This window comes from Pistacia vera, unplaced genomic scaffold (genome assembly GCF_008641045.1).
Source record: "Pistacia vera cultivar Batoury unplaced genomic scaffold, PisVer_v2 Contig48, whole genome shotgun sequence".
Classification (NCBI taxonomy): Eukaryota; Viridiplantae; Streptophyta; class Magnoliopsida; order Sapindales; family Anacardiaceae; genus Pistacia; species Pistacia vera.
In genome coordinates, this window is record NW_022196312.1 from 382,171 (window position 1) to 407,290 (window position 25,120).

The 25,120-nt window shown below is 34.9% G+C and overlaps 2 protein-coding genes and 1 pseudogene across 14 annotated transcripts; 1 reads left to right on the forward strand and 2 right to left on the reverse strand.

Annotated features, from left to right (window-relative positions):
• Window positions 1–8,005: 8,005 nt before the first annotated feature.
• LOC116146635 lies at window positions 8,006–24,722 on the reverse strand. Of its 13 annotated transcripts, none has more exons than XM_031432048.1 (9): window positions 22,117–22,652; window positions 20,310–20,536; window positions 19,035–20,187; window positions 18,553–18,665; window positions 14,156–14,198; window positions 11,209–11,385; window positions 9,403–9,566; window positions 8,504–8,756; window positions 8,006–8,345 (listed from the first exon to the last, which is right to left on the reverse strand). In XM_031432048.1, the coding sequence occupies exons 6-9, from the start codon at window positions 11,381–11,383 to the stop codon at window positions 8,143–8,145; spliced, it is 795 nt and encodes a 264-aa protein (XP_031287908.1). In that variant the 5' UTR covers window positions 11,384–11,385; window positions 14,156–14,198; window positions 18,553–18,665; window positions 19,035–20,187; window positions 20,310–20,536; window positions 22,117–22,652; the 3' UTR covers window positions 8,006–8,142. The 13 variants fall into 13 exon arrangements, with proteins under 13 accessions (XP_031287908.1, XP_031287909.1, XP_031287907.1 ...); XM_031432049.1 differs by having other exon boundaries at window positions 19,035–19,819; window positions 19,941–20,536; XM_031432047.1 differs by having other exon boundaries at window positions 19,035–19,602; window positions 19,769–20,536.
• On the forward strand, window positions 11,730–13,838 carry LOC116146616 (annotated as a pseudogene).
• Window positions 19,409–22,565, reverse strand: LOC116146617. Its single transcript, XM_031432028.1, has 3 exons — window positions 22,499–22,565; window positions 20,101–20,187; window positions 19,409–19,842 (listed from the first exon to the last, which is right to left on the reverse strand). Exons 1-3 carry the CDS (start codon window positions 22,563–22,565, stop codon window positions 19,409–19,411), a joined length of 588 nt encoding a protein of 195 aa, XP_031287888.1.
• Window positions 24,723–25,120: the final 398 nt, after the last annotated feature.

A 25,120-nucleotide genomic window follows, 5' to 3' on the forward strand; every position in this document is an offset into this window, starting at 1 on the left:
CATTACTATACTCTGACTTTTGATTTATCACCTCTCTCTTGAGTCCTCCCTCGATTATAACCTTCTACCCTGTTAGTAAAAACGCGTATTATATCGAATTGTACGGACACCATACAATTCGCGTATAAAATGCACGTACATGTATTTGTAAAATATGTCGTATAATTCGCGTATAATAAGGCTTCCCGTATAATTCCCGAATAATTCGCGAACTATTCGCAATTATTGAAAAACAAAAACAAAATCTCACCCCCAAAACGACGTCGTTTTAGTGGGTTTTACTAAAATTAAAACAGATCTCTCCTTCTTCAGTTCTTCTTCCTCAGTTCGGTTCTTCTTCTTCCTCAGTTCGTTCTTCTTCAGCTTTTCTTCCTCAGTTCTTCACGTTTTCAGCTTTCCTCAGTTCGGTTTTCTTTTTTTGCTCTTGCCATTTTTATCTTACTCGGGTGCTCTGGTTTTGCCTTGATTACCTCTAATGATAGGCTGCAAAGTTCAGATCATTAATCAACTGATACAACAAAAAAAATAAATTAAATGCAGTTAACATAACCCTTTAATAATCACCAGCAATTCCCCAAATTATACTCACAGTATTTTTCTCATTCACCACTACATATCTGCAATTTGATCTCTTTTCAATTGCTTTATGTGTTTGTTTCACCTGAAATCACACCTTTTATTATGTGTAATCAATTCACCAATAAGAGCCAAGAAAAACAAACTAAATTAAGAAAATGGCATTTCAAACATGAAAACTTACTTTTTAGTTTTCACCTTCTTTAGGTGACAATCCATTCTTGAATGAGTTGTTTTCTCCACTATCTTAGTTGCTGAACCACCTGGAACTAATTAACCAAAATAATTAATTAAGCACAGACAACAATTCACAAGTTCAAATCCCATTAACCTCAACCTTTGATAACTCAATGTTGTTGATATTAGTGGAGTGTACATCTATGCATTTGTGCCAATTCAGTTCACTTTATGTATTGACATGTACTTGCCCTGTTACCATAAAAACCCTATACTATAAAAGAATAGAATAATATATGTTTGGTAATGTATGCCTCTATGATATTTGTTGCACACTGTTCTCTATCAATCTCTTTAATCCATATTTGACACATTGTTCACATAATTGGATACCCAATAGAACAATATTATACTCAATACTGATTCTAGTAACATTTTCTTCTTATTTCACTGTGAAATTAGAGAGTTGCCTAAAAAGGAAAAAAATCCTTTAATAAAACGTCAATCAGTAGGATATATATTGTGCATTTGTGTTATTGGTTAATTGAATACTTTGCATTTGAAATGTTATATTGATTTTAACCAGGTAGTCCATAAAAGTGTTAAAACTAAGATTGATATTGCCGTATTTTCAAAACGTATTATTACATCACCGTATTAAACCCGTATACCCGTACCTATTTTCCCGTATCCGAATTTTATGCCAATTTTTTTATAAACGTATTTTCCACCATTTGCCGATTATACCCGTAAATTCCCGTACCCTTTTTTTGCCGTACCCGTATTTACTAACTAGGCCTTCTGCAACTAGTAATCTCCTTTAAGTGATAAGTTCTTTGTCCCATAAACCTTTCATTCTCATGCAACAAGGCAGTCTGTCATCTAATTTTAAGGTAAATCTACCTACCAACAAGTTTGAACTAAGGTCTATAATATTTAGGCAAAGATGACAACAATATCAATGCCTTTTTTCATCCTTGAACTCATCAGAAATAGCCAATAATTGAGATACTAGCCTATTAAATTCATTTAAATAATCATGGAGACTCGTACCTTCATCCATCTTCAGAGAGTACAGATCCATCTTCAAACACAGTCTGTTAGTCAACGAATTTGATGCGTAAATACCCTCCAATTTCTTCCACAAACCTTTTGGTGTAGACTCAGTCAGCACGCTGTACTTTATCTCTGGAGCTAAAGTCAATCTGATTGTACTGATAGCTCTCCTTTGAATTCTATTCCATTCTCTATCAGTCATCTTCTCTGGCTTACTCTCTTCTAATGTCTGATCAAGACCTTGTTGTTCCAAAAGGTCTTGTATCGTACTTTGCCATAACATAAAATTAATTTTGTCATCAAATAAAGAAACCTCAAACTTAAACATACCTCTAGAAAATTTGAGATGTTTGGCAGTTTTCGATCTACTCTTAAATCCAACCTCCTCTCCAGCTTGCCTTCTAGTTGCTTGCCTTCTCCTAGATCACGAACTATGGGCTCTGATACCACTTGTTGAAAAAGATTGCCACAACTCAAACACAAATTAAAGCAAGCAACTAAAAATAAAGTAGACCAAACACAAGAATTTTAAAGTGGTTCGGTCCAATCAATTTAGCCTATGTCCACTATCCACTCAAACAATCCACTAAGCAAAAGCTTACAACTATACAATTTTTAGAAGAGAAAAATTGCAAACTCCTTACATTATCTCAAAAAGCTCAATTACACCCTTAATAACAGTCCACAATGACTATTTTTTTGGTGTCTATTTTACACTTTTTGAGATACTTTAAAGGGATCCCCTTGCAACTCCCATTCCCAAGCAATATGGGATTCAAGGCACAATCCCAACACATAGACCTTGGTGATTAAGAACATTTCCTCCTCACACTCTACGCCCTGCAAAATTAAGGAATTCTACGTTCAGGATTAATCTAGAATGCTCAAATTAAATGTTTTTCCATGACTAAATAATGTAATCATCCCATGTCTTTGGCTTTTATATAGAGAAATGGAAAGAGTTAGGGTTTTAGGAGAACACTTCCCTTTTATAAGTCAGAATATTTCTTCCTTGATTAGTCTTTTAACTCGGATTCTACTTCTTTAAGAACATATCCCTGTGGATTTTTTACTTGGTATCCGCATTTAGCCCTAAGGGAAATTCGGCCACTACAAGATTTTAGAAGTTCTATTTTATTTTTTTTCCTAGAAAATAACTATATATTCATCAATGGTTAAAGATAATGATAATATTTTGTTGGTATTTTTGAAAACTTTAATTTCAAATAGAATAGGCCACCGAAAAAGAAGTAATTGAAGATAAATTTCACTTTTAAATGTTAATTAAACTAATAATAATGTAATTAAACAAATTTTAACTTGATAAAAAATCATTAATTTTCTTATAAAAATATTATATAAAATTCTCATGAGGCCTAGTTCTTAAAGAGTGGTTTTATTTGCACCCCACTATTTATCCTACTAAATGCCTCTTCTAAATTTACCTAATTAAATTTTGAAATATATTTAATGTCTAAATAAACCCCATATATTTTCAAAATGACCGTTTTATATTTATACTTTAAATCTACTAATCATTAATTATTAATATTTGTGTTTATAAAAATGAAAACTCTTCTTATTAATTATCAATCCATTTGTTTAATATAATTAATCATATTATAACAGTATCATAAACTCCTTTCTTTTTCTTTTTTTCTTTTTTTTTTTTTTCCCAAAATGTAAACAAAAAACTTTTTTTTTTTTGTTTTTTTTCTTTTTTTTTTTTTCACTCAAATGAGATCACATACACGTTTATTATTTGATTTTTTAATTTTGTGATTTACTAAGCATTGAAACTTATGGTTATGCGTGATAGCTTTTTAAATTGCTTGATTTTATTTCTCAATCAAGCAAAGTAAAAAAGAGGGGGGAAAATGCATATTTTGAGGGGTTAATTGTAAGTTTGTAATAACCAACCCTATTGTTTCAGAACCCAACCTGCAACACTCCACCGCCGGGAAAAAAAATCCGACAACAAACGCCACCCAAACAATCCTCCCAATCCCAATCCACCCTCACTGTAACACCTTCCAACTCTTGTCCCATCATACAAAACTATAAGAAATCACATATTAAAACAAAAACAAAAAAAACAAGACCAATATCCCGGTAAGCAACGTGCCATCATCCATGGTAAACTGAAGGCCTTGAAATCTCCTGAGCACCACCAAAAACTTCCGCAGCCAACCATCATCAGTATTCATCACTCAACCACAAAAAATTCTCCCAAACTGACGCAAAGTCATCTCTATAAATGGGAAGTGCTATTTGATTGTTGTGGTAGGTTAGGATCTCTACTCACTCAATTTTGTGTTCAAAAAAAAAAAAATATCATAAACCTGAACTTGTTGAGGGTTAATTCAGAAAAAAAAAAAAAAAAAAGTCTCAATAACCAAAAGCTTGTTAGGGAGTACGATTTGGCGATGACTTGGAATTGCGGTTGCTAGCCCATGAGATGGAGCCTCAGGTCGGAAGAGGATGAAAGAAAAGGGATAAAAAATTTAAAAAGTAGTTTTAATTTTTTAATTTCGGAAGAGAGAGCTAATTTCAGGATAAACTAATCACTCTACACTGTTTTTAAATCCAAACCGGCTCCAAGATAAAACCAGGTTTTAAACTCGAGTCGGGTTACCCAAGCTGGAAACCCGGACTTATACCTGGGTTCGATTGATATTAACTATAAGAGGGGGATTTTAAAATTTTACTTTTATTAGATCCTAAAATTAGGGTTGTGCAAAACAAAAATCCGGTTGAGGACTTTTTTTATTCGATCCAAGTATTCGGTCAAGATAAAACCTGATCTGAATCCAATTTGGATTTTAAGATATTTGGTTTTCGGATCGGAACATCCGGATATCCAAATTGATCCGAATTTAACAAATTTTTTTAAAATTAAATAATTCCTCCACTCTTCAGTTAAAAACCCACCTAACAAAGAGTATAATTTGAAATCAACAGTTTTACAGAAAACCGGAAAAACAGAGCAATATCAGAAACAGAACTGGAAAAAAAAAAAAAAAAAAAGTGTCCTGCTCGTTTCTTTTCTTGAAAATTCCATTACTATAGAAAATCAAGCTAAAGCAATGTAATCTCTAAAAATTGTAGTAGAAAAGAAAGAAAAACTATACAAAACATTAGCCATTAAAACGCAAAGGTGTAGCCTTACAAAAACCCATCATAATAATAAAAAAATATAATAATCTAAAAACAAAACTAGCAACAAAAAAAGGTCAGATCCAAATGTATTGAGCTGAAAGAAAGAAAAACCACCAACAGAAAGATTTTGGTGGAATTTGATGATGATGATGATAACAGTCTTGTACCTTTCTTTACAGATTATTGTAACAAAAAAAAAAAAAAAAATGTCTGTCAAAAACTTGAGAGAAGAAGAAGAAGTTAGTGTTGAGGAGTACGTTTGCACTAGCTTGGGATTTCTTCTCTCTCTATGAAATTAAATGAAACATTACCCAGTTCTTCGCATTCAGGGATTACGGTAATAGGATTTCTCAAAATTTACCTTTTAAATTTGAGGGATTTTGTTATTAGGGCCTAAGTCACTGCTGCTGGTTGACTGTAAAAGGAGTGAAAGAGCTGAGGGGGTAAGTGAAAATGGTGATGGTCTCGACTGTTGAGAGAGTGAGATTGACAGATTGTATCATTGTAGTGGTATGTGTTAACCGCTAAACAAATGGGGAAATTAAAAAGGTGTGTTTAAGTAAAATCCAGATCGAATTCGGATATCCGATTGTTTAGCATAACTTATCCAATATATCGGTTCGGAAATTCAGATTTTCCAAAAATGCAATCAGATCTGGATTTTCGAATATCCAGTTTTTTTGGATTGGATATCAGATTTTTTTGCACACCCGTATCTAAAATAAGTTCATAAGCGGTTATTGGACCGTTTACATTATAAAAGTAGCTAAATGTAAGGCAGAGCCAGGGAAAGGGCAAGGGGTTCACCCATTTCACGAGTTTCATAGGTCCAAGAGATCCCACTATAGAAGTGTCTAGCCCTTCGCTGAAGGGAGGGATTCTTTAAAAAAGTCTTCGCCTAAGACTACCACCCTTCAGCTATTGATGGATGAGGGTAGGGATCACATGGAGATTTGGTTGGGAGCAAAGTGCTATGCTAGCAAGTACCAAGCGAGGAAAGTACGGTCTGATGCAAAGAGTGAAACCAGTAAACCAGAGGCCATGAGTTGAGTTCATTACTACTAGAAGTCTCAGTTCCTCGCCGGTGAAATGGAAGCCCAAAAATGGTATAAACGTGGAAGATGACCTTCTCTTTAGAGAGTCAATCCCGCCATTCATTCAATTGGGGGAGAGGGAAAAGAGAGTCTTAAGCAGCAAGCATGAGTAAACAGAGACTGCTATTACCATGTCCCTAGCCTATAAATGACTTGTTTTTGGTAAAAGGTGGACATTACTATATGTAAATTTTGGTTTACAAAACTTATATAATATAAGGGGAGAAAAATAAAATAAAAAGTTAGTACAGACTTTTCAAATTTGATGGCACCAGTCATCTAACTGTTGGAAGACAAGATAAAGTGCATTCAATTGAAACGCAAAAAGTGGAGGCACGTATTGCACCCAAGTTAGCAAATTAAGGAAGCCCATTGGAAGATATTATAATATTATCTTTATCCCTTTAAATAATATAAGATTTTATAATTTTATTATTAATTATATAAAAAGTAATCTAATTACTTTTATTAGGTATTTTAAAATTACTTGATAATCTTAATTTTATTATAATTTTACCCTTTATTAATAAAATTTTAGGACTATAATACCCTTGTTATCTAAACAATTTATAATAAACTTATAGACAATTTTAGCCTTATATTTTAGATTTTTAAGACAAAATTATTTTTGCACTTCAATCAAATTACCACCACAACCACCCAAAAGGCCTACCGACTACCTACCACCATCACTGGTCACCATCGATAGTTACCAAAACAATACACGATTGACTGGATCTTATCAATCGTGCGCCGAAAATGACCACAGATCTAACGTCAAAAGGCTAGATCTTTAACTGTAAAATGGTCACCTTTTCACTACCAAATTTGTGGCCGTGAAAATACCACAGATCTACTCACAATCAACTGTATGTCGTTCAAGTGACTACCGACAATGGTGGCTAACAAACAACAGCCATTGTTTTAAAAACCGGACCGGAGGGCAACCCGCTCTGATGGCCAGGTCACGGTTCAACCGGTCCAACCGTATTTATCAGGGGTGTTTTTGTTAGATTTAAAACCTGTCAAACCATCGGTTCAACCGACAGCCCAACCGGTTGAACCAATGGTTTGACAAGTTTAAAATCTAACAAAAACACCCCTGATAAATACCATCAAACCCTATAGGTTTGAAATCTAGCAAACACAACCCTGGCCAAATGCAAATCGACGATCGATTGGGAGAGCAGCGGTGACACACCAGGGAGGGTAGATCGGATGATAGGGAGGGCGAATCGACAGCTAGCAAGTAGAGGCATCGCCGGAAAATGGCAGATCGATGGTGGAAATCACTGGTCGCGGTGGCTTTTTTTGGTGAGATGACTGGATCTTAGTGAACGACGACAAGAGAGCTTGGGAGAAGGTAGATCAGTGGCTGAGGAAGCCTGTCGATGCCGAAGAAGGCTGATCGACGCCGGGAAATGGAAGAAAAATCACGTGGCGAAGGTGGACGACGAAACGTCACGTGACGGCTGGAGATGAAGTGTGACGGCGTCGGAGAAAGTCAGAACTCAGAAGGTGGTTTCCGACAATAAGGGAAGGTGGAAGGTCACCCAAAAAGGGGAGATCATTGTCGATTTGCATTTGACCAGATTGTGTGTTTACTAGATTTGAAACCTTCAGGGACTGATGGTAATAATCAAGGGTATGTTTGTTATATTTTAAACTTCAAACAGTTAAAAAGAGTGACCCAACCCAAAGAAAGCCCCGAGTCCCGGTCCAACCGGTTGGACCAACTAGTCCAATCCGATTTTTAAAACAGAGCCAACAGCCCTATGACAATGGTTGAAGTGCTTTTGTTAACTTTTAAACTTTTCTGGATGTTGAGGTGTTTTAACTAAATCTGAAATGTTGGGGTTAAATAATAATATAATAATATTAAATTATAAAGACAATTTAGTAATAACATGCCTACAAATTTATTCCACCCAACCAAGCATATCAATATAACATATCCATCAATTTAATTCTATTCAACCAAACATATTTTTAATAAGATTTTCAATAATCTTCAAGGTTATCTATTTTTTCATTAATATAACATTCCAATAATACAATATTCCCTAAACCAAACGCCCCCTTAGGGGCGAACGTCTACCTCCATCCTGAGGCCATTATTGCAGTAACTAAGTTGACTGCAGATGAAGAATCGTGGGCCTGGCTGAGTCAATTTGATCCGGGTGAAACCATTGTTGTGTCCTTGGATTGCGTTCGTTGCATCACAGTTGATGTAACCCAATTGCCCCACTTCTAGCACGTCATGCTCTACGGTGTATTGGAATACTAGCCCAAGAATCATACCAGTAATTCAAATCGTTATCATAAAGTATACAAAAACTTTGTGGGGCAAATTAATGTGACACCTTACAACCGTCAAATCACATACCAAAAAATAACAGTGGAACAGTTTACAAAATAGAAAGAAGATGAAGATTAATTACCTAAAGTATCTCCGACGGAAAATGTATTGGAATCAGCCCATTGTTGAACATTCAAACCAAGATCCCAACCCAAAGAGTCGCCAACATAATGAATTTTTGGAGTTCTTGGCGCAGCATTTGCGAAGCTTAAGTGCTGGATTAAGAGAAACATAGCGTAGTAAGCTCGATGCCAACCTGAAGTGTAACCAACGTGATGAGTTGTTGGTGCAGCATATGTGAAGCTTAGGAGAAACATAAATTTAGCACCCATTTGCTGCAAGAAATGAACCAAACAAACATTAACTATAAAAAACAGTAGTAGTACTGTAAGACATATTATCAAGAATCACCCCCAAAAAATCGAAGACTTAAGAGGGAAAGACGAAGAAATTTGGGCTGTTCTAAATATTACTTGTACACGAACAGTAAGACATATTATCAAGAAATCACCCCCAAAAAATCGAAGACTTAAGAGGGAAAGACGAAGAAATTTGGGCTGTTCTAAATATTACTTGTACACGATTATGCAACTAAACAACACAAACTTGTTAGAAAGAACTTCTGACAATAATTAATCAAGCACGGAATTGTGAAGGAAACTGAAGTGGCAGCAATAAACCAGCTCCACCAGTAATCCAAGCAATGAACCATGCGGTCCTTGATCTAAAACACACTCACAGAGGTCAAGGAGCTCTCGGAAGTTAATTGTTATAATTAATTGATAATTTTTTACTTTTAACACCACCAAAGAGCAACCTCAAAAAAAATGAAAACCAATAACAAACCATCCATTAATCTACCAAAAACAAGTCATTTTCTTCTCACTTTCCCAGCAACAAGCACACATCAAGTTAGTCAACTCAAGATGCAGTTCAAAGAATCATCCACAAGCTAAACTAAGCACCACAATGAGAAATTACCTTCACCACTGGAGGAAACAAAAGTTCTTGCTGCGAGCAACAGCTGTTGTTCTTGACGGTAGTGAGCCTAGTCCGAGAGGGCACATCGATGTAGAGCTTCATTTTGCAGTCCGCAGGTCCACCGGAGATGAAGAATCGTGTTCCTGGTTGACTCAGCTTGATCACTGTGTAAACCATTGTTATATTCGCTGATTTGGTTTTAGTAAGGAAATTCATGAATGCCAATTTGCCCAAATCAGTCTTGAAAAACTAAACAGGAGGTGCTCTAGCAGCATTCTCTAAAGGAGATGCTGCCCATACATAGTGAAATTAAAATAGCAATGAACAAGAAGTTAACAGCTGAATAACAGCGAATATATATATGTGCATATCAGCTCACATAATGTCGCCAAGAACATGCTCCAGAGCCAGTGAAATCCAACTAAGTCAGCAAGCAAATGATGCATTAAAAGGTACAACCACAATGCAAATTCTACAAATGGGCATTTATATGTTATTAAAACAGATAAAGTTCACATACTAAAGCTCTTATTCTAAGACATAATAGAGTTCTTAATTCTAGAGTTCATTTGGAAAGAAATAACAAATTCCTTAATCACTATAGAGGAATTAATAAGCGACTTCTTGTTTCTAGAGGGAATTACAAGTTCATTCATCGATATAGTAGATTATAAGCTCTTTGTTATATCAGTAGGAGAAACTTTAGAGCTCCTATGTTCCTATTAGTTGTACCCATTCAATAATATTGATACACAAATTTCTATTGATATACTATCACAGCCAACCATTTTCCATCAATTGTTAGCAAAGAGATAAAATTAACACAACTAAATAATTGTCCAGGACAAAAGGGGAAGAAAGAGCAAATAACCATGGGTTGATGGCTCAGAGACTCAGGTCTTACATAAGGTTCCTACTAAGAATTAGTTTCAAAAATGTGAATTTCTCCACAACATTATCCAGAGGACACTTCATAATTCAAGACCGTTTAACATATTATGCTATGAATTGAAACTTATCTTTAAAATTTCTACATTTGAATTAATACTTATATGCTTAGGATTTCTACATGACATTAAATGTCAGTCTCTTAAACACTCCAAATTCTTGAATAAATAAAGCCAGTCCTTCCAGTTGTAACCACATACAGATAACCTCTCAGGTAACATAAGTATAACCCCCTTCTTATAATGAAAAGTTATCAAAACAGAAAATGTTACTCTTTGATTGCACAGTACCAATTTGTGGTATCAAAGCTTCGACAAAAGCCCACTCCAACTTAAAAAAACCAGCCTTCTTTTTCTTTCATTATCTATGGCCACAAGTATTCATGTGAAGTTGCAATATTATTTTCCTGTTGCAAGATTTGTGGGATTTAGTTAAGACAGCTATCAAAAGGGACAATCAGTTTCCAAGGAGGTAGAATCCTAACAAAAATAAGTCAAGAAAACAGATGCAAAAGATTTGCAGCTCATTTACCATAGTATATAAAACTACTTTTCCTAGAATCATGAATGCTGCTAAATCAAAAGATGCAAGGTAAATTCTGAGAAGGGTTTGAAGGGTACAGAAACAAAAGTGTAATCCCCTTTTTATAATAAAACATAAGTCAAATTAAAGAACTCTTTGAACTGCACATTAATACCCATCAGGATGAGTTTAGTTCTGGTTTCAGCCTCAATGCCTGTGGTGAATCTGGTACTGTAGGTGGTTGTGAGTCGTAAAAAGAAAATAATAATATAGTTTCTTGTCACCATAGCCTATCAATGAAGATAACAAGAAAAGGAAAAAGAGAGAAGAACTAGCCTTGAGAGTTATTGACATGGAAATTGTGGTTGCCAGTCCATTCCCGACGGTAATACGGAGTCAAGCCAACATTCCCAGCAAAATTTGTTGTGGCATCAGCAAAAACAGCACATAGAGATAGTGCCAATGTCATTACCAATAGAACTTCAGTCTTCCTTGTCTTCCTTCCAGCCATAACTTTAGCCAAAGAACATGCAGTAGATGATGGCCAAGTTAATAACTAAGCAGGGTTTTTGCATCCAATTTAGGCAGAGTGATTGTCAGTTGTAATCATTGAATGTTTTCACGCTTTTCTTTCAAGGTATGCAAAGAGTAACAATGCACTTGAATTAGAAACTCCAAATCATAATTGATATAACAATTGATTTAACATGATTGCATCACTTAGTATACACTAACAGAACAAAAAATAGGAATATTTCAAATCAAGAACAGTTATCGCCACCTAATTTACATCAAAAAAACCTGTTCAAATTGTTTTAAGCTTCTCTTTTGTTCTCTTTTTTTGCATCTATGAAGCCATGGCCACCAACAACGTCCCTAAGAAACCAAGAAACAACAGTAGAAGAGCTTTGAAACAGAAAAATTCATCCACAAATGATGCCAACATCATTGCACAAGCCCTCTCTCAATCTCCCATGATGGTTCCTCCAGCAGACGCTGACCTTTCAAAGGAGAAACATAAGAGCCTTTCTCAGCATCGCTCTAAGCCCAAGAAAGCAGCACCCAAGGAATGAGCAAAGAAGACAACAAAAAATCAAGATTCTTTGAGATATACTTGCAAGAAATGCTTGAGAAGATGAAAATAGAAAAGGAGAAGACTGAGGAATTGTTGAAGGAGAATAATGAAATGCTGAAGACGAAGGAGGAGGAGCTTGATGTGAAGGATAAAGGGCAGGAGAAGCTTCAGATGGAGTTGAAGAAATTGCAGAAAATGAAGGAGTTCAAGCCCAACATGATTTTTCCTATGGTAAACAAGGAACAAGACAAGAAGGAGAAGAAGAAGAAGCGATGCCCTGAAAAGGAAAGACCATCTCGACCTTAAATTCTCTGGTGCAAAGATTAATGGAATGAGGTGAAGAAGAGAACCCAAAGGCAGAATTCAAAGAGATCTCAAACATTTTGGGTGCAAGATGGAAAAATATTAGTGCAGGAGAGAAGAAACCTTATGAGGAGAAATATCAGGCTGAGAAGGAAGCCTATTTGCAGGTAATGGCCAAGGAGAAGCGTGAAAGTGAAGGAATGAAACTCCTGGAGGAGGACCAGAAACAGAAAACAGCTACGGAGCTGCTTGATCAATATCTTCTGTTCAAAAAGGAAGCAGAAAAGTAGAACAAGAAGACAAAGAAAAAGAAGGATCCATTGAAACCAAAGCGTCCTATAACTGCATTTTTCCTCTTCACAAATGAAAGAAGGGCAGCTGATGCAGGAGCATCCAAGTTAAATTAAGTAAAATTAGGCTTTCAGGTTCTTCTTCCCCCTCCTCCTTTTTCTTCTTTATTTAGGATTCGTATTAAATAAAATATTTGTTAGGAATAGTTTTCAGTCTAGGATTAGGATTTGTCCTAACTAGCATAAATAGGACAACAATAGTCAGTTTGCGTATTGTATCTTTTGTTTTAATTCTAAGGTTTTCCTTAAACCTAATTATTTTCTATTGTTCCAACCACAATCACCCTATTCTAGCCCTAATTGTTGAGATCTAACCACCCTACAACTCTTCCGCTACGTCAAGTGGTTTCAAAGCCAATTTTTATGTGTCCAAGTTAAATTAAATTAGGAAGTTAAATTAAGATTTCAGTTTTTTCTCAGTTTTCCTTCTTTATTTAGGATTCCTATTTAATAAAATATTTATTAGGAATAGTTTTCAGTCTAGAATTAGGATTTTTCCTAACTAGTATGAATAGGACAGTAATAGTCAGTTTGCGTATTGTATCTTTTCTTTAGTTCAGAATTTTAATTCAAAGGTTTTCATTAAACCTAATTATTCTTGTTGTTCCAACCACAAGCACCCTATTCTAGCCCTAATTGTTGAGATCTAACTGCCCTACAACTTGTCGGCTACGTCAAGAGGTCTATGTCAGCAGCTCTTCTAGCAGAGAACAAGAATGTTTTGGAGGTGGCTGAGATAACTGGTGAAGAGTGGAAGAACGTGACAAAAAAAGAAAGAGGGCCTTATGAAGAGATGGCAAAGAAGAACAGAGAGAAAAATGCTCTAGAAATGGAGGCCTACAAACAAATGAAGGATCAGGAAGCTAACAATCTCGAAAAGGAAGAGGAGGAGCTGATGAAACTGCATAAACAGTAAGCCATAGAACTGCTTAAGAAGAAAGAAAAGACTGAAAACATAATCAAGAAGCAGAACACTGATCCTAACAAGCCTAAGAAGCCTGCTTCCCCATTCCTTTTGTTCAGCAAAGAATCAAGGCAAGCTTTGCTGCAGTAGCAGCCAAGGACTAACAACTCTTAACATTAATGCACTGATTGCAGTGAAATGGAATGAACTCAATGAAGAGGAGAAACAAGTGTAGAATGCTAAGGCTGCTGAAACAATGGAAGCATACAATAAGGAATTGGAAGAGTACAACAAGTCTGCTGTTGCAGCCATGGATAACAAAGCACAGCAATGAAAGCATTTTAAAAACTATGTGCATTTTCAACCAAGTGTTCATTGAACACACATCTCATAGTAGCTGGCCATCAGTTTGATATCGACTACTGCTATCTAACTTTGTATTTGATGGCAATTTGAATGATTAACTTTGCAATGAAATTTGGGCCACCAAAAAAAATAATTTACATCAAAGACTTTTTGAAACTTCAATTTCAAAGGAGCACAGTTTCTCAAACCGTTAAAAAGCCTTCGTTGGTAAGAAGTGCATCCAAAACAATGAAAATAATAACAAACTGAAGAAATCAAAATAGAACAAGAAGATGAAAAACTAACCTTATAACCTCTCCGCTAAGCACAGCAATCACGTTCCACTTCCCTGAAATTTTAAAAAAAGAAAAGGAGCATAAGATTAAAAGATGAATTATAAAAATATTAAGCAAATCAAACAGAGAGAAGACCCACATCCTATTAAACTAAAACTCTACCCTGGCGCAAACAAATAATGAAGAGAAAATAAAAAGCCTAAACCAAATCAACAGAGAAAGAATAATTAATCACAATACAGAGAAACCCACCTCCAAATATACCCCAATTGAATTGAAGAAACGAAAAAAGTACATCGGAAACGATGAAAATGATAACAAAATGAAAAAATGAAACGAGTTCCCCTAAAATCAAAAATAGAACAAGCCACAAAAATCTCTGATGAAAAACTAACCTTATAAACTCTCCACTACAATTAAGAGATGAATTATGAAAATACTACACCAAATCAAACAGAGAGAAGTGCACTCACTCCTTAAAGCCAATGTTGAGTAGATCAACCTAATCAAGCCTACAAACCCCCCTTAAATTTCACTTCCCAACCAAACCCGCCACGTAGGAGCCTAATTGTATTGCAAATAATAAAAACAAAAAATAGGGGAAGGCTTCCGACACGCTAAGACAGGCCCAAGGAGATAGCAAAACAAAAAGCCTTGGGAGGATATACAAAATTATACAAGCTTGGGCCATGAACACAAAAAAACAGGCCCCAGCAAACAAGGATCACAAGCATGAAAAAATCTACACAAAAAACAGACTGAAGATCCGTGAGGAGCTAAACCTTCTTTGACAGCAAACAAGCCCACGCGCAAACCCTGAAACCAAGATTTCTTTGCCAGCAAACAAGTCCCGGTTAAAACCCATTCGAACTTCAGCCCACCCATTGAGGTGCCCCATATTCAGGCCCATCCATGTAGTCGGCCTGTTCCTAAAAAGCAGATAGAACCCATTCCACTCAATTACTTTTTACTTCATGGCTACCACCCTAACAGACGGCCCAAGAGATGCAGTACCCATCAAGAGTTAAAGATGACCAGGCCTAGCCATGTGCAAAAACTTAACCAGAAAATGTAGGACGCAAAAGCCATATGCTCGCCCAAATAATACAATAAGCAAAACCAGTAAAGAACCCAGATAACCAACTGAATAAAAATCTGTTTGTCCGAACACAAAACCTGCTTGCTAAGAACATTGCTCCAATCCTAGAAATTTCACAGCAGCCCACATTTTCTTTCCTCAAAATTTCACAGCAGCCCAGTTGACTATGACAGACGGGCCGTGGCGGGGCAGAAGTGGGCCAGGTCCATTGTTGGTTCCTTATAATATCACTCACCTTGGCTGTTGGAGTTAGACCCGAGTTAAAGAAAATTCTGCGGCCCATCAGGTGCCAATTGTCATACCACAAAGATGTACTTTGCACCCGGATTAACCCTTATGTGCTTTCTAAATTCTGCCCTCGTCCTGAGAATTTTACCCCAGCCCTAGCTGGCATCCCAAGCAACTCGAACAGTCCAATTTTTTTCCCCGCAGCCTATACGTATGGACCCGCTTAACCCACATAGACCCTCTCCTCAACACAATGCTTCTGAGATGATAAGCCATTAGGGGATAATTTCTCCTCCTCAGAGGCCGAATACCCAGTCCCCCCTCATTCTTGGGCTTACACACATCCTTCCGAGCAACTCTCACCTTACCTTTTATCAGCTCACTCCCTGACCACAGAAAGGAACGCATCAATTTCTCCATAGCATTAGTCACCATTTGAACTGGGAAGGATAAACACCGAAGCCCAGTAGACTTGAAAAGAAGAGAGCACCGAGATGACCAGTTGGAGCCTGCCAGCATAGGAGAGACAATGATTTTAGTCTGTGTTGGGCAAGAGGCGGCCCGGCCAGATAAGGTCTTGGAGGAGGGAGGGGGAGAGAGAGCAGGAGAAAAAAAGTTAATTAGGGGTTTTTAATAAAAAAAATTTCAAAAGTTGAATTGACTATTCTGCCCTTCATTAAGCATACCCTAAATTCATTCTCCCTTATTTTTGCGTGCAGTTCAATGCACTTCGGATATGTTTTAATAAGTTCCGTGTGAAGAGAGTCACAGGTGTCTTGTCTTCCCTGGACAAGCTCTTTTCCCTGTATCTTTTGTTTGAGTGGGACACGTTTCGAGTTTGTTTCCTTCGCTTTAGTCAACTAACAAAACATGTAGTATTTTCTTTTAGAAAACAAAACATCAAAAAAGGATTTAATCTACATCAATTCTCATTACGATGATCAATTGAAACTTTATTTTTGTTATATTTTGTTGTCAAAAAACTCCTTTCAATAAAAATGGATTCGACATGTTTTTCTGAAAACTATTTTTCAAAAAAATAAATTATCAAGTGATTCTATATAAAAATAAGTGATAATTTGTATAAATAAAAAATAACAATCAAAGACTTAAACTATATAGATTTAAGTGAAAAATGATAAAAACAAACAACCCCTAAATGAATTAATCCTATTTGAGAGAGAAATTTGAGTAAACAGTCCCGGCTTTTCTCTAACTTTTATATATTTTCTTTATAAAATTTTAGATACAATTTTTTATTTCATAAACAAAAAAAAAACAAGAAAATTTAAGAAAATGCAATTGATTTATCTTCTATCCAAAAATGATTTTCTAAACAATTTTTTAAAAAAAATTATAAAGCTGCTTTATCATATTTTTCATATCTTTCTAACTTTAAAGAAAATCGTTAGATATTACTTTAAATGCCATATTTAAATTTTAGATCTAATTTGAATTAAGCCATTTTTTTTTTTTTTTTTTTTTGGTTGGGTTTTAAGGTTTTAGAATCCTAATTTCAACTGGGGTGGTGTTATAAGTTTTCGGAAATTAATTTAAACCCATTAATGATAAAGGAACTATGGTTTGTGCAGTATTTCCTAAATTTTAAATTTAAAAATTTTAAAAAAAAAAAAAAAGCACTTTCGCAATCACCTACCTGGGAAGAACGTGGTGGTGGAATGTCCGAAGAAGACCCCAGATAGATGGATTCATGAAGAAGATCCCAAAGGATACTGTTACCACCGTTAAGATTGAGATCCATCCAGCGCATAGCCTCAAACTGAGTAGCGGAAGATAGATCGGGAGGATGCGCAGCTGATTTCGGCATTATCAACTCAAACACGCGAATTTTCATGGCTCAAGTGAAAGATACCCCTAAAATATATTTTTTAAAAACGAACAGAATTAAGAACAGAGAAAATAGAAAAACAAAGATAAAAACAACTAAAGAAATAATATATTCTTTGAATTTGATTTTGAATATGAGGATCATAATTTGAAATTCGAGATCTTAAGGCTAGATCCGTAAGAAGATCTCGCAAATCAACATCCACATTTTTACTTGAATCAGCAATATTTTTCTCTTGTTCAAATGTTGAGATCATTGTTAACTTTCTTTTGAAATATCTCTTCATCCTATTTAAAAAAAGTATTATATTATTATCTGATAGAGAAAAATGTAACAAAATAAGCTATGTACTCAATAAAACCAAACGATAACAATAATCTATGTATACAATAGTAATTACTAAGATAAGTGAAATCACAATTATTATAAAAATTTATAAAGCTAATAAGTTAAAATATTCTATCAATACATACACATCACAATTCACAAGTATATATCTTTCTCTTTCTAATTTGTAAGTATTTTAATAAAAATTAAATTAAAATAATAAAAATTGAATTGAAATAAATCTTAATTCAATAATTTTTTTTTTAAATATATCTTACATTATATACATTGCCTAAAATTGAATTGATATGTGTAAAAAATCTATTCAAATAACCAAACACTTGTACAATTAAATCCACTTTTTTATAACACTTGTAAAACAATTAAAATTACCTCCCATTTGAATCAAACACTTTTTTATAACAAATATAAAAATGAGTAAAACAATGTAGTGCCAATAATGAAGAACCCATCTTTTCCATAAGAGAAACAACACAAAATTGTCATTAGCCAACTCCATCCATTTGAATCAAACACTTTTATATAACAAAAATAAAAATAGGTTAAACAATGTGGTTCCAAGAACTCATCTTCTATATTAGCAATGGTAACGGGTAGAATCAATGCTAATTTTATTAACAAATAAACTAATGAAATAACTATATCCTTCTTAATTTCAACCATCATTTTTGTCAGGTCTCTAATTCCTTTCAATCCCATAAATTTGACATTAGAGTACATATAAAAAACATAAACATCAAGTTAAGAATCAAGTGTCATGAGTTCTAAGTCAGAAAAATCATCTAGATAAAGTTCGACAAGGCGTATCAATTTCTGTTTATCAAAAGCAACAAACGATTCATTTGGACATAACATACCAACAAATAAGCAATTTAATGTTTACCTCATTGAAACGATTATTCAACTCTTGAAGCTGCATATTTAGGACATTATAAAATAATTCAATGCGGTAATGATGCACGTTTGCGATACCTTGAGCCTTACGTTGTGATCACCCTTGAATAAAAAACTTATCATCCATATTAGAAACATCAATGTCATGATTGATACAAAAAGAACAAACTTTGCTTAATAAAGTCTCACATCCATTATCCCTCATCAATTGTAAAGTTTGCTTACATGTTTCAACCAAATTCATAACATTTATAATATCTTAATATTTTCTTTGTAGTGCTTCAGAAAATTCATTTGTAAAGCCAAGTATATCTTTCATAAAAAATAGACTAAACACAAAGTTAAATGATTGCATCAATTTAAATATGTTTTTTGCATGAAATCTTTGCTCAGAGTGTAACCCATCTTTTGCCATAATTTCAAGAACATCGACAATAGATGAAAACATCAAGGTTATGCTAATTACCGTACCATAATGCAAGCCCCAACGCGTATCACTGGCACGTTGTAGATTAGTCTCTTGATTGAGGCCTTTTCCATTTGAAAGTTCACCACTAGAAAGAGCTTCAATAACTTTACAAGCTTGCTTATCTCCAAGAAAATCACAATGCTTTAACGAAGCACCGACGATATTAACCACAATCGTCACGATATTAAAAAAAATCATTAACATCATCATGGTTCTTTGCCAAAGCCATAAGAGCCAATTAGAGTCGATGGGCAAAACAATGAATATAATAAGCACCGACGATATTAACCACAATCGTCACGATATTAATAAAATCATTAACATCATCATGGTTCTTTGCCAAAGCCACAAGAGTCAATTGAAGCTGATGGGTAAATCAATGAATATAATAAGCACATCTATTCTCTTTCAAAACTAGTGTCTTCAAACTATTAAATTCTCCTTGCATATTACTAACTTCACCATAACCTTGTCCTCGCAATCTAGAAAAACTCAACCCATGCCTTGATAAGAAATTATCAAATGTTGCCTCGAGTGAGAGAGTTGTGGTACTAGTAACTTGTTCAACACCTAAAAAACGCTCCACAACAAGTTCATTCTTGTTAACATAATGTAAGACAATAATCATTTGTTCCTTCCTAGAAAAATCACGAGATTCATCAATCATTGTAGCGAATAATGAATCTATAAAATCTCTAATGATAGCATTTACGATTTCATTTAAAGCAGCACTTACAATGTCTTTTTGAATCTCGGGTGATGTCAATTTGAGATTATCAGGAGCATTCTTGAAAGCAACAGCATTGTAATCTTAATTATGATTAGCAAGAAATTGTAGAAACTCGAGAAAATCCCCTCAGTTGCTTGAATGATAGGATTCATCATAACCACAAAATGTTAGTCCTCACCTTAAAAGAAAACGAAGATAGTCAACTGTAGCATTTAAACGAGTTCGATACTCTGCTCGTGCTTGAAAAGAATGTCGATAAAAAAATTTCTGAATATGTTGATCTTGATTCAATAATGTTTCACACATTCTTCGAGCTTAGTTATGAGTACTATTAGAACCTCCAATGTGAATATTCAATTTTTCTTTCTTTTTCCAATTTGAAAACCCTTGACCAACAAAGCGATCACCACCCCCTTTATCACCATCTGGCATAAAAAGATAACAATAAAGACAGAACGTAGCATCTTTTACTGCACTATATTCCAACCATTGATCAAATTCACTAAACCAAGAAACAACAAAACGTCTTGAAAATCCACCAAAATACCTAGAAGGAAACTCATGGCCCTTAGGTTGACAAAGACCCCTTTTCAAATATATTCTTTGAATTTGATCTTCAATATTAGGATTATAATCTGAAATTCGAGGTCTTAAGCCTAGATCCGCAGGAAGATCTCACAAATCAGCATCCACATTTTTACTTGAATCAGAAATATTTTCCTCTTGTTCAAGTGTTGAGATCTTTGTTGACTTTTATTGAAATATCTCTCCATCCTATTTCAAAACAGAATTATATTATTACTTGATAGAGAAAAATGCAACAAAATAAGCTATGTACTCAATAAAACCAAACGATAACAATAATCTATGTATACAATAATAATTATTAAGATAAGTGAAATCAAAATTACTATAAAAATTTATAAAGCTAATAAGTTAAAATATTCTAACAATATATACACATCACAATTCACAAGTATATATCTTAGTGAAACTCATGCAGAACCCGTTGTGAATTAACCAATTATGAGCTGTCACGTCAAGGTTATGAAAGAAAGTTTGTTAGAGAGAGTTGTTAGTAAATATTATTCAATTAACTAATCCGAATGAACCCAGGCTCTCATTCTATCTTGTGTTAGGAGTTTGTTAAGGCCAAAAATCGTCTTGGGTTTGACGAGGCCCAATAACGAAATAAACATATCACGGCCCAAGGCCTCAACCCAATCTCGATTGGACCTATGCTTAAAATCACCTTGCGACTTACCCACTCTATGAGTTGGGCTATCCTATAAGTTAAGCTAAACTGGGTTTCAGCCCATTAGCCTGCAACAGAGTATAAATAGGAAATCAGAATCTCATTCTATTTCCTCTTTTACTAAGATTTCAAATCTCACTCAAACTATTAAACTTGATTTGATAAGGTCAAGAAATCATATCTCTTTCATGATAGGGATTATCTCCCAAAATAGGACTTAGTGTCCTACTAAGATTCCAACTCTTATTTAAACTATTAAACTTAATCTGATAAGGTTAAGAAATCATATCTCTTTCATGATAGAGATTATCTCCCAAAATAGGACTTAGTGTCCTACTAAGATTCCAACTCTTATTTAAACTATTAAACTTAATCTGATAAGGTTAAGAAATCATATCTCTTTTATGATAGGGATTATCTCCCAAAAGAGGACTCAATGCCCTACTAGGATTCCAACCCCTTAGGTTCACTATAAAAACAAAGGTTTGCCCTCTCATTAAGCATGCAATCTCTCACAGTCAATCTACACCACTCAAAACCATCTATTTGCTCCTAAGTTCTTGCTCCCAAGAACCCGACGCCTCCGCCGTAGTCCTAGCCTCCGACAAGACCTTGGTAATTCTTCTTCTCCTTAATTCTTATTAAATCTCTTTCAGCCTTGCTGACTTGAGCGTCGGAGTGCCTACGGCAAACACCACCTTGGTGTTTTCCGAAAGCTTCACACTTGCCCTTTCATGTGTGTAGGTCTAATGGATTGTCAGTGACCTCAACCTCACGGGATCACACCCTATTTTCATGACGGTAGATTTTTTGCATCTACAGAGTTTACATTTTATAGTAAGCCAAGCAATAAAAGAATGGCAAGGAATGCAGGTGCCATTCTATATCAAGGTGCTCCAGGGGGATAAAGTTGCTTGGTTTAAATCTTTCCAGACCTGTTTGGTATAAAATTTTGTTCTTTTTCCTTCCCTATCCTGCCAAAAAATAACATCCTCTCCTGTGACATTGGAATTGGAAGACTGTGGCTGGTTACCAAAGGGAAATTATACCTAATCACATTCGGCCAGGTCCATTGTTGGTTCCTTATAATATCACTCACCTTGGCTTCTGGAGTTAGACCCGAGTTAAAGAAAATTCTGTAAGGACTGATCATTTCCAAGGGCCCATCGGGTGCCAATTGTCGTACCACAAGGATGTATTTTGCACCCGCATTAACCCTTATGTGCTTTCTAAATTCTTCCCTCGTACTGAGAATTTAAGCCCAGCCCCAGCTGGCATCCCAAGCAACTCGAACAGTCCAAATTTTTTTCCCCGCAGCCTATATGTATGAACCCACTTAACCCACATAGACTCTCTCCTCAACAAAATGCTCCTGAGATGATAAGCCATCAGGGAATAATTTCTCCTTCTCAGAGGCCGAATACCCAGTCCCCCCTCATTCTTGGGCTAACACACATCCTTCCAAGCAACTCTCACCTTACCTTTTATCAGCTCACTCCCTGACCACAGAAAGGAACGCATCAATTTCTCCATAGCATTAGTCACCATTTCAACTGGGAAGGACAAACAACGAAGCCCAGTAGACTTGAAAAGAAGAGAGCACCGAGATGATCAGTTGGAGCCTGCCAGCATAGGAGAGAAAATGATTTTAGTCTGTGTTGGGCAAGAGGCGACCCGGCCAGATAAGGTCTTGGAGAAGGGAGGGGGAGAGAGAGAAGGAGATAAAAAGTTAATTAGGGGATTTTAATAAAAAATTTTAAAAAGTTGAATTGACTATTCTGTCCTTCAGTTAAGCCTACCCTTGGGAAATTCATTCTCCCCTAATTTTGCGTGAAGTTCAATGCACTTGGGATATATTTTACGATTCCCGCGTAAGATGGTCATTTAGTCACAGGTGTCTTGTCTTTGCCTGGACCAGCTTTTTTCCCTGTATCTTTAGGGTACACATTTCGAGCTTGTTTTCTTCGCTTTAGTCACTGACAAAACATGTTTTTTTTTTTAAACATCAATCTCATTACGATGATCAATTGAAACTTTGGGTTGATAATTATTTTGATAATTTTTAAAATAATATTTAAAAAAATTAAATTAGACAGATATTACTATATAAAATTTAAAAATAGTTCACCGATAGTCAACCACCACCGTGTGAGGATAATCGGGCATTTTTATAATTTAAAAATAAAATTAAAAAATTTAATTAAATTAAAAAATATAAATATAAAATAATATTTTAATAATAATGTATTGTTTAACTTTTTTGAGAATACCAATAATATTCCCAAAAGCAAAACAATCTTAGCCTTTATTTTTGTTATATTTTGTTGTCAAAAAACTCCTTTCAATAAAAAGGATTCGACATGTTTTTCTGAAAACTATTTTTCAAAAAAATATTATCAAGTGATTCATTAAAAATAAGTGATAATTTGTATAAATAAAATAAAAACTAACAATCAAAGACTTAAACTACATAGATTTAAGTGAAAAATGGTAAAAACAACCAACCCCAAATGAATCATCCTATTGACTAATTTGAGAGAGAATTTGAGTAAGCAGTCCCGGCTTTTTTCTAATTTTTTTATATTTTCTTTATAAAATTTTAGATACAACTTTTTATTTCATAACAAAAAATACAAGAAATTTAAGAAAATGCAATTGATTTATCTTCTATCCAAAAATGATTTTCTAAACAATTTAAAAAAAAAATTATAAAACTGCTTTATCTATTTTTCATATCTTTCTAACTTTAAAAGATATCGTTAGATATTACTTTAAATGCCATATTTAAATTTTAGATCTAATTTGATAAAGCCTTTTTTTTTTTTTTTTTTTTGGGGGGTTGGGTTTGTAGTTTTTGACTCCTTCAATTTCAAACTGGTGGTGGTGTATAAAGTTTTCGGAAATTAATTTAAACCCATTAATTGATAAAGGAACTATGGTTTGTGCAGTATTTCCTAAATTTTAAATTTAAAAATTTTTAAAAAAAAAAAAAAGCACTTTCTGCAATCACCTACCTGGGAAGAACGTGTTGGTGGAATGTCCGAAGAAAGACCCCAGATAGATGGATCATTGACGAAGATCCCAAAGGATACTGTTACCACCGTTAAGATTGAGATCCATCCAGCGCATAGCCTCAAACTGAGTAGCGGAAGATAGATCGGGAGGATGCGCAGCTGATTTCGGCATTATCAACTCAAACACGCGAATTTTCATGGCTCAAGTGAAAGATACCCCTAAAATAGATTTAAAAAAAAAAAAGGAACAGAATTAAGAACAGAGAAACTTGAAAAACAAAGATAAAATAAGTAAAGAAAATAATAGTAACTGAATTTATGAGAGATAATACGATTCGTTTAACTAGAGATACTTGTGGAGCCGGACCGGAGCACTACAGCCCAGAACATTTACATTGGCAGTTTAGAGGTATGCGAACTTGCGAACTTGTCCGACAGCGACGTAATAGGAGAGAAACTTATGACGAGTTTCCTTGACTATTATCTTCAAATCGCTTGCGTCAACAAAAGAATGGTCCGACAACTATGAATACAGGACAGCATCTCCAAAAGCCATGTTAGCGTGAAATCCTATGCAGAGAATTGATTTTTTCCACATATTGCAGGTAGGAAAATTTCGTTTTTCCCACGCGTGTGTGAAATATTAAAATAAAGATACGAGAAATTGTGAAAGAGAGAAGACGAGGGAAAGAGATAAATAGAGAGCAGGGTGGGGAAGGGTAGAAAAAAAGGTAAAATGAGAAGATGGGGAAAGAAAAAGGTCGAAAGAGGACACGAGGGACATGATGGAGAATGAAGATGTGGGTCAACATTGAAATGAAGAGACGGTCATTTATTTTGAAAAAAAGTTATTACCTTCGAAATGATTTTTATTTTGAAAGAGAGGGAGTATATAATACTCCTTGGGACCACCAGGAGAAATTGTCACTCCAACCGACGTGATGTTATTGACGTTATTTTATTTTCATACATAATTTGGGCCCACTACGAATATTGAGCAAATATTTTAGTTTACTATTATATAATATGTACTGGGACCACCGTCAGAAGTTGTCTTCATCTGATATGGTGTTATTGATGTTATTTCAT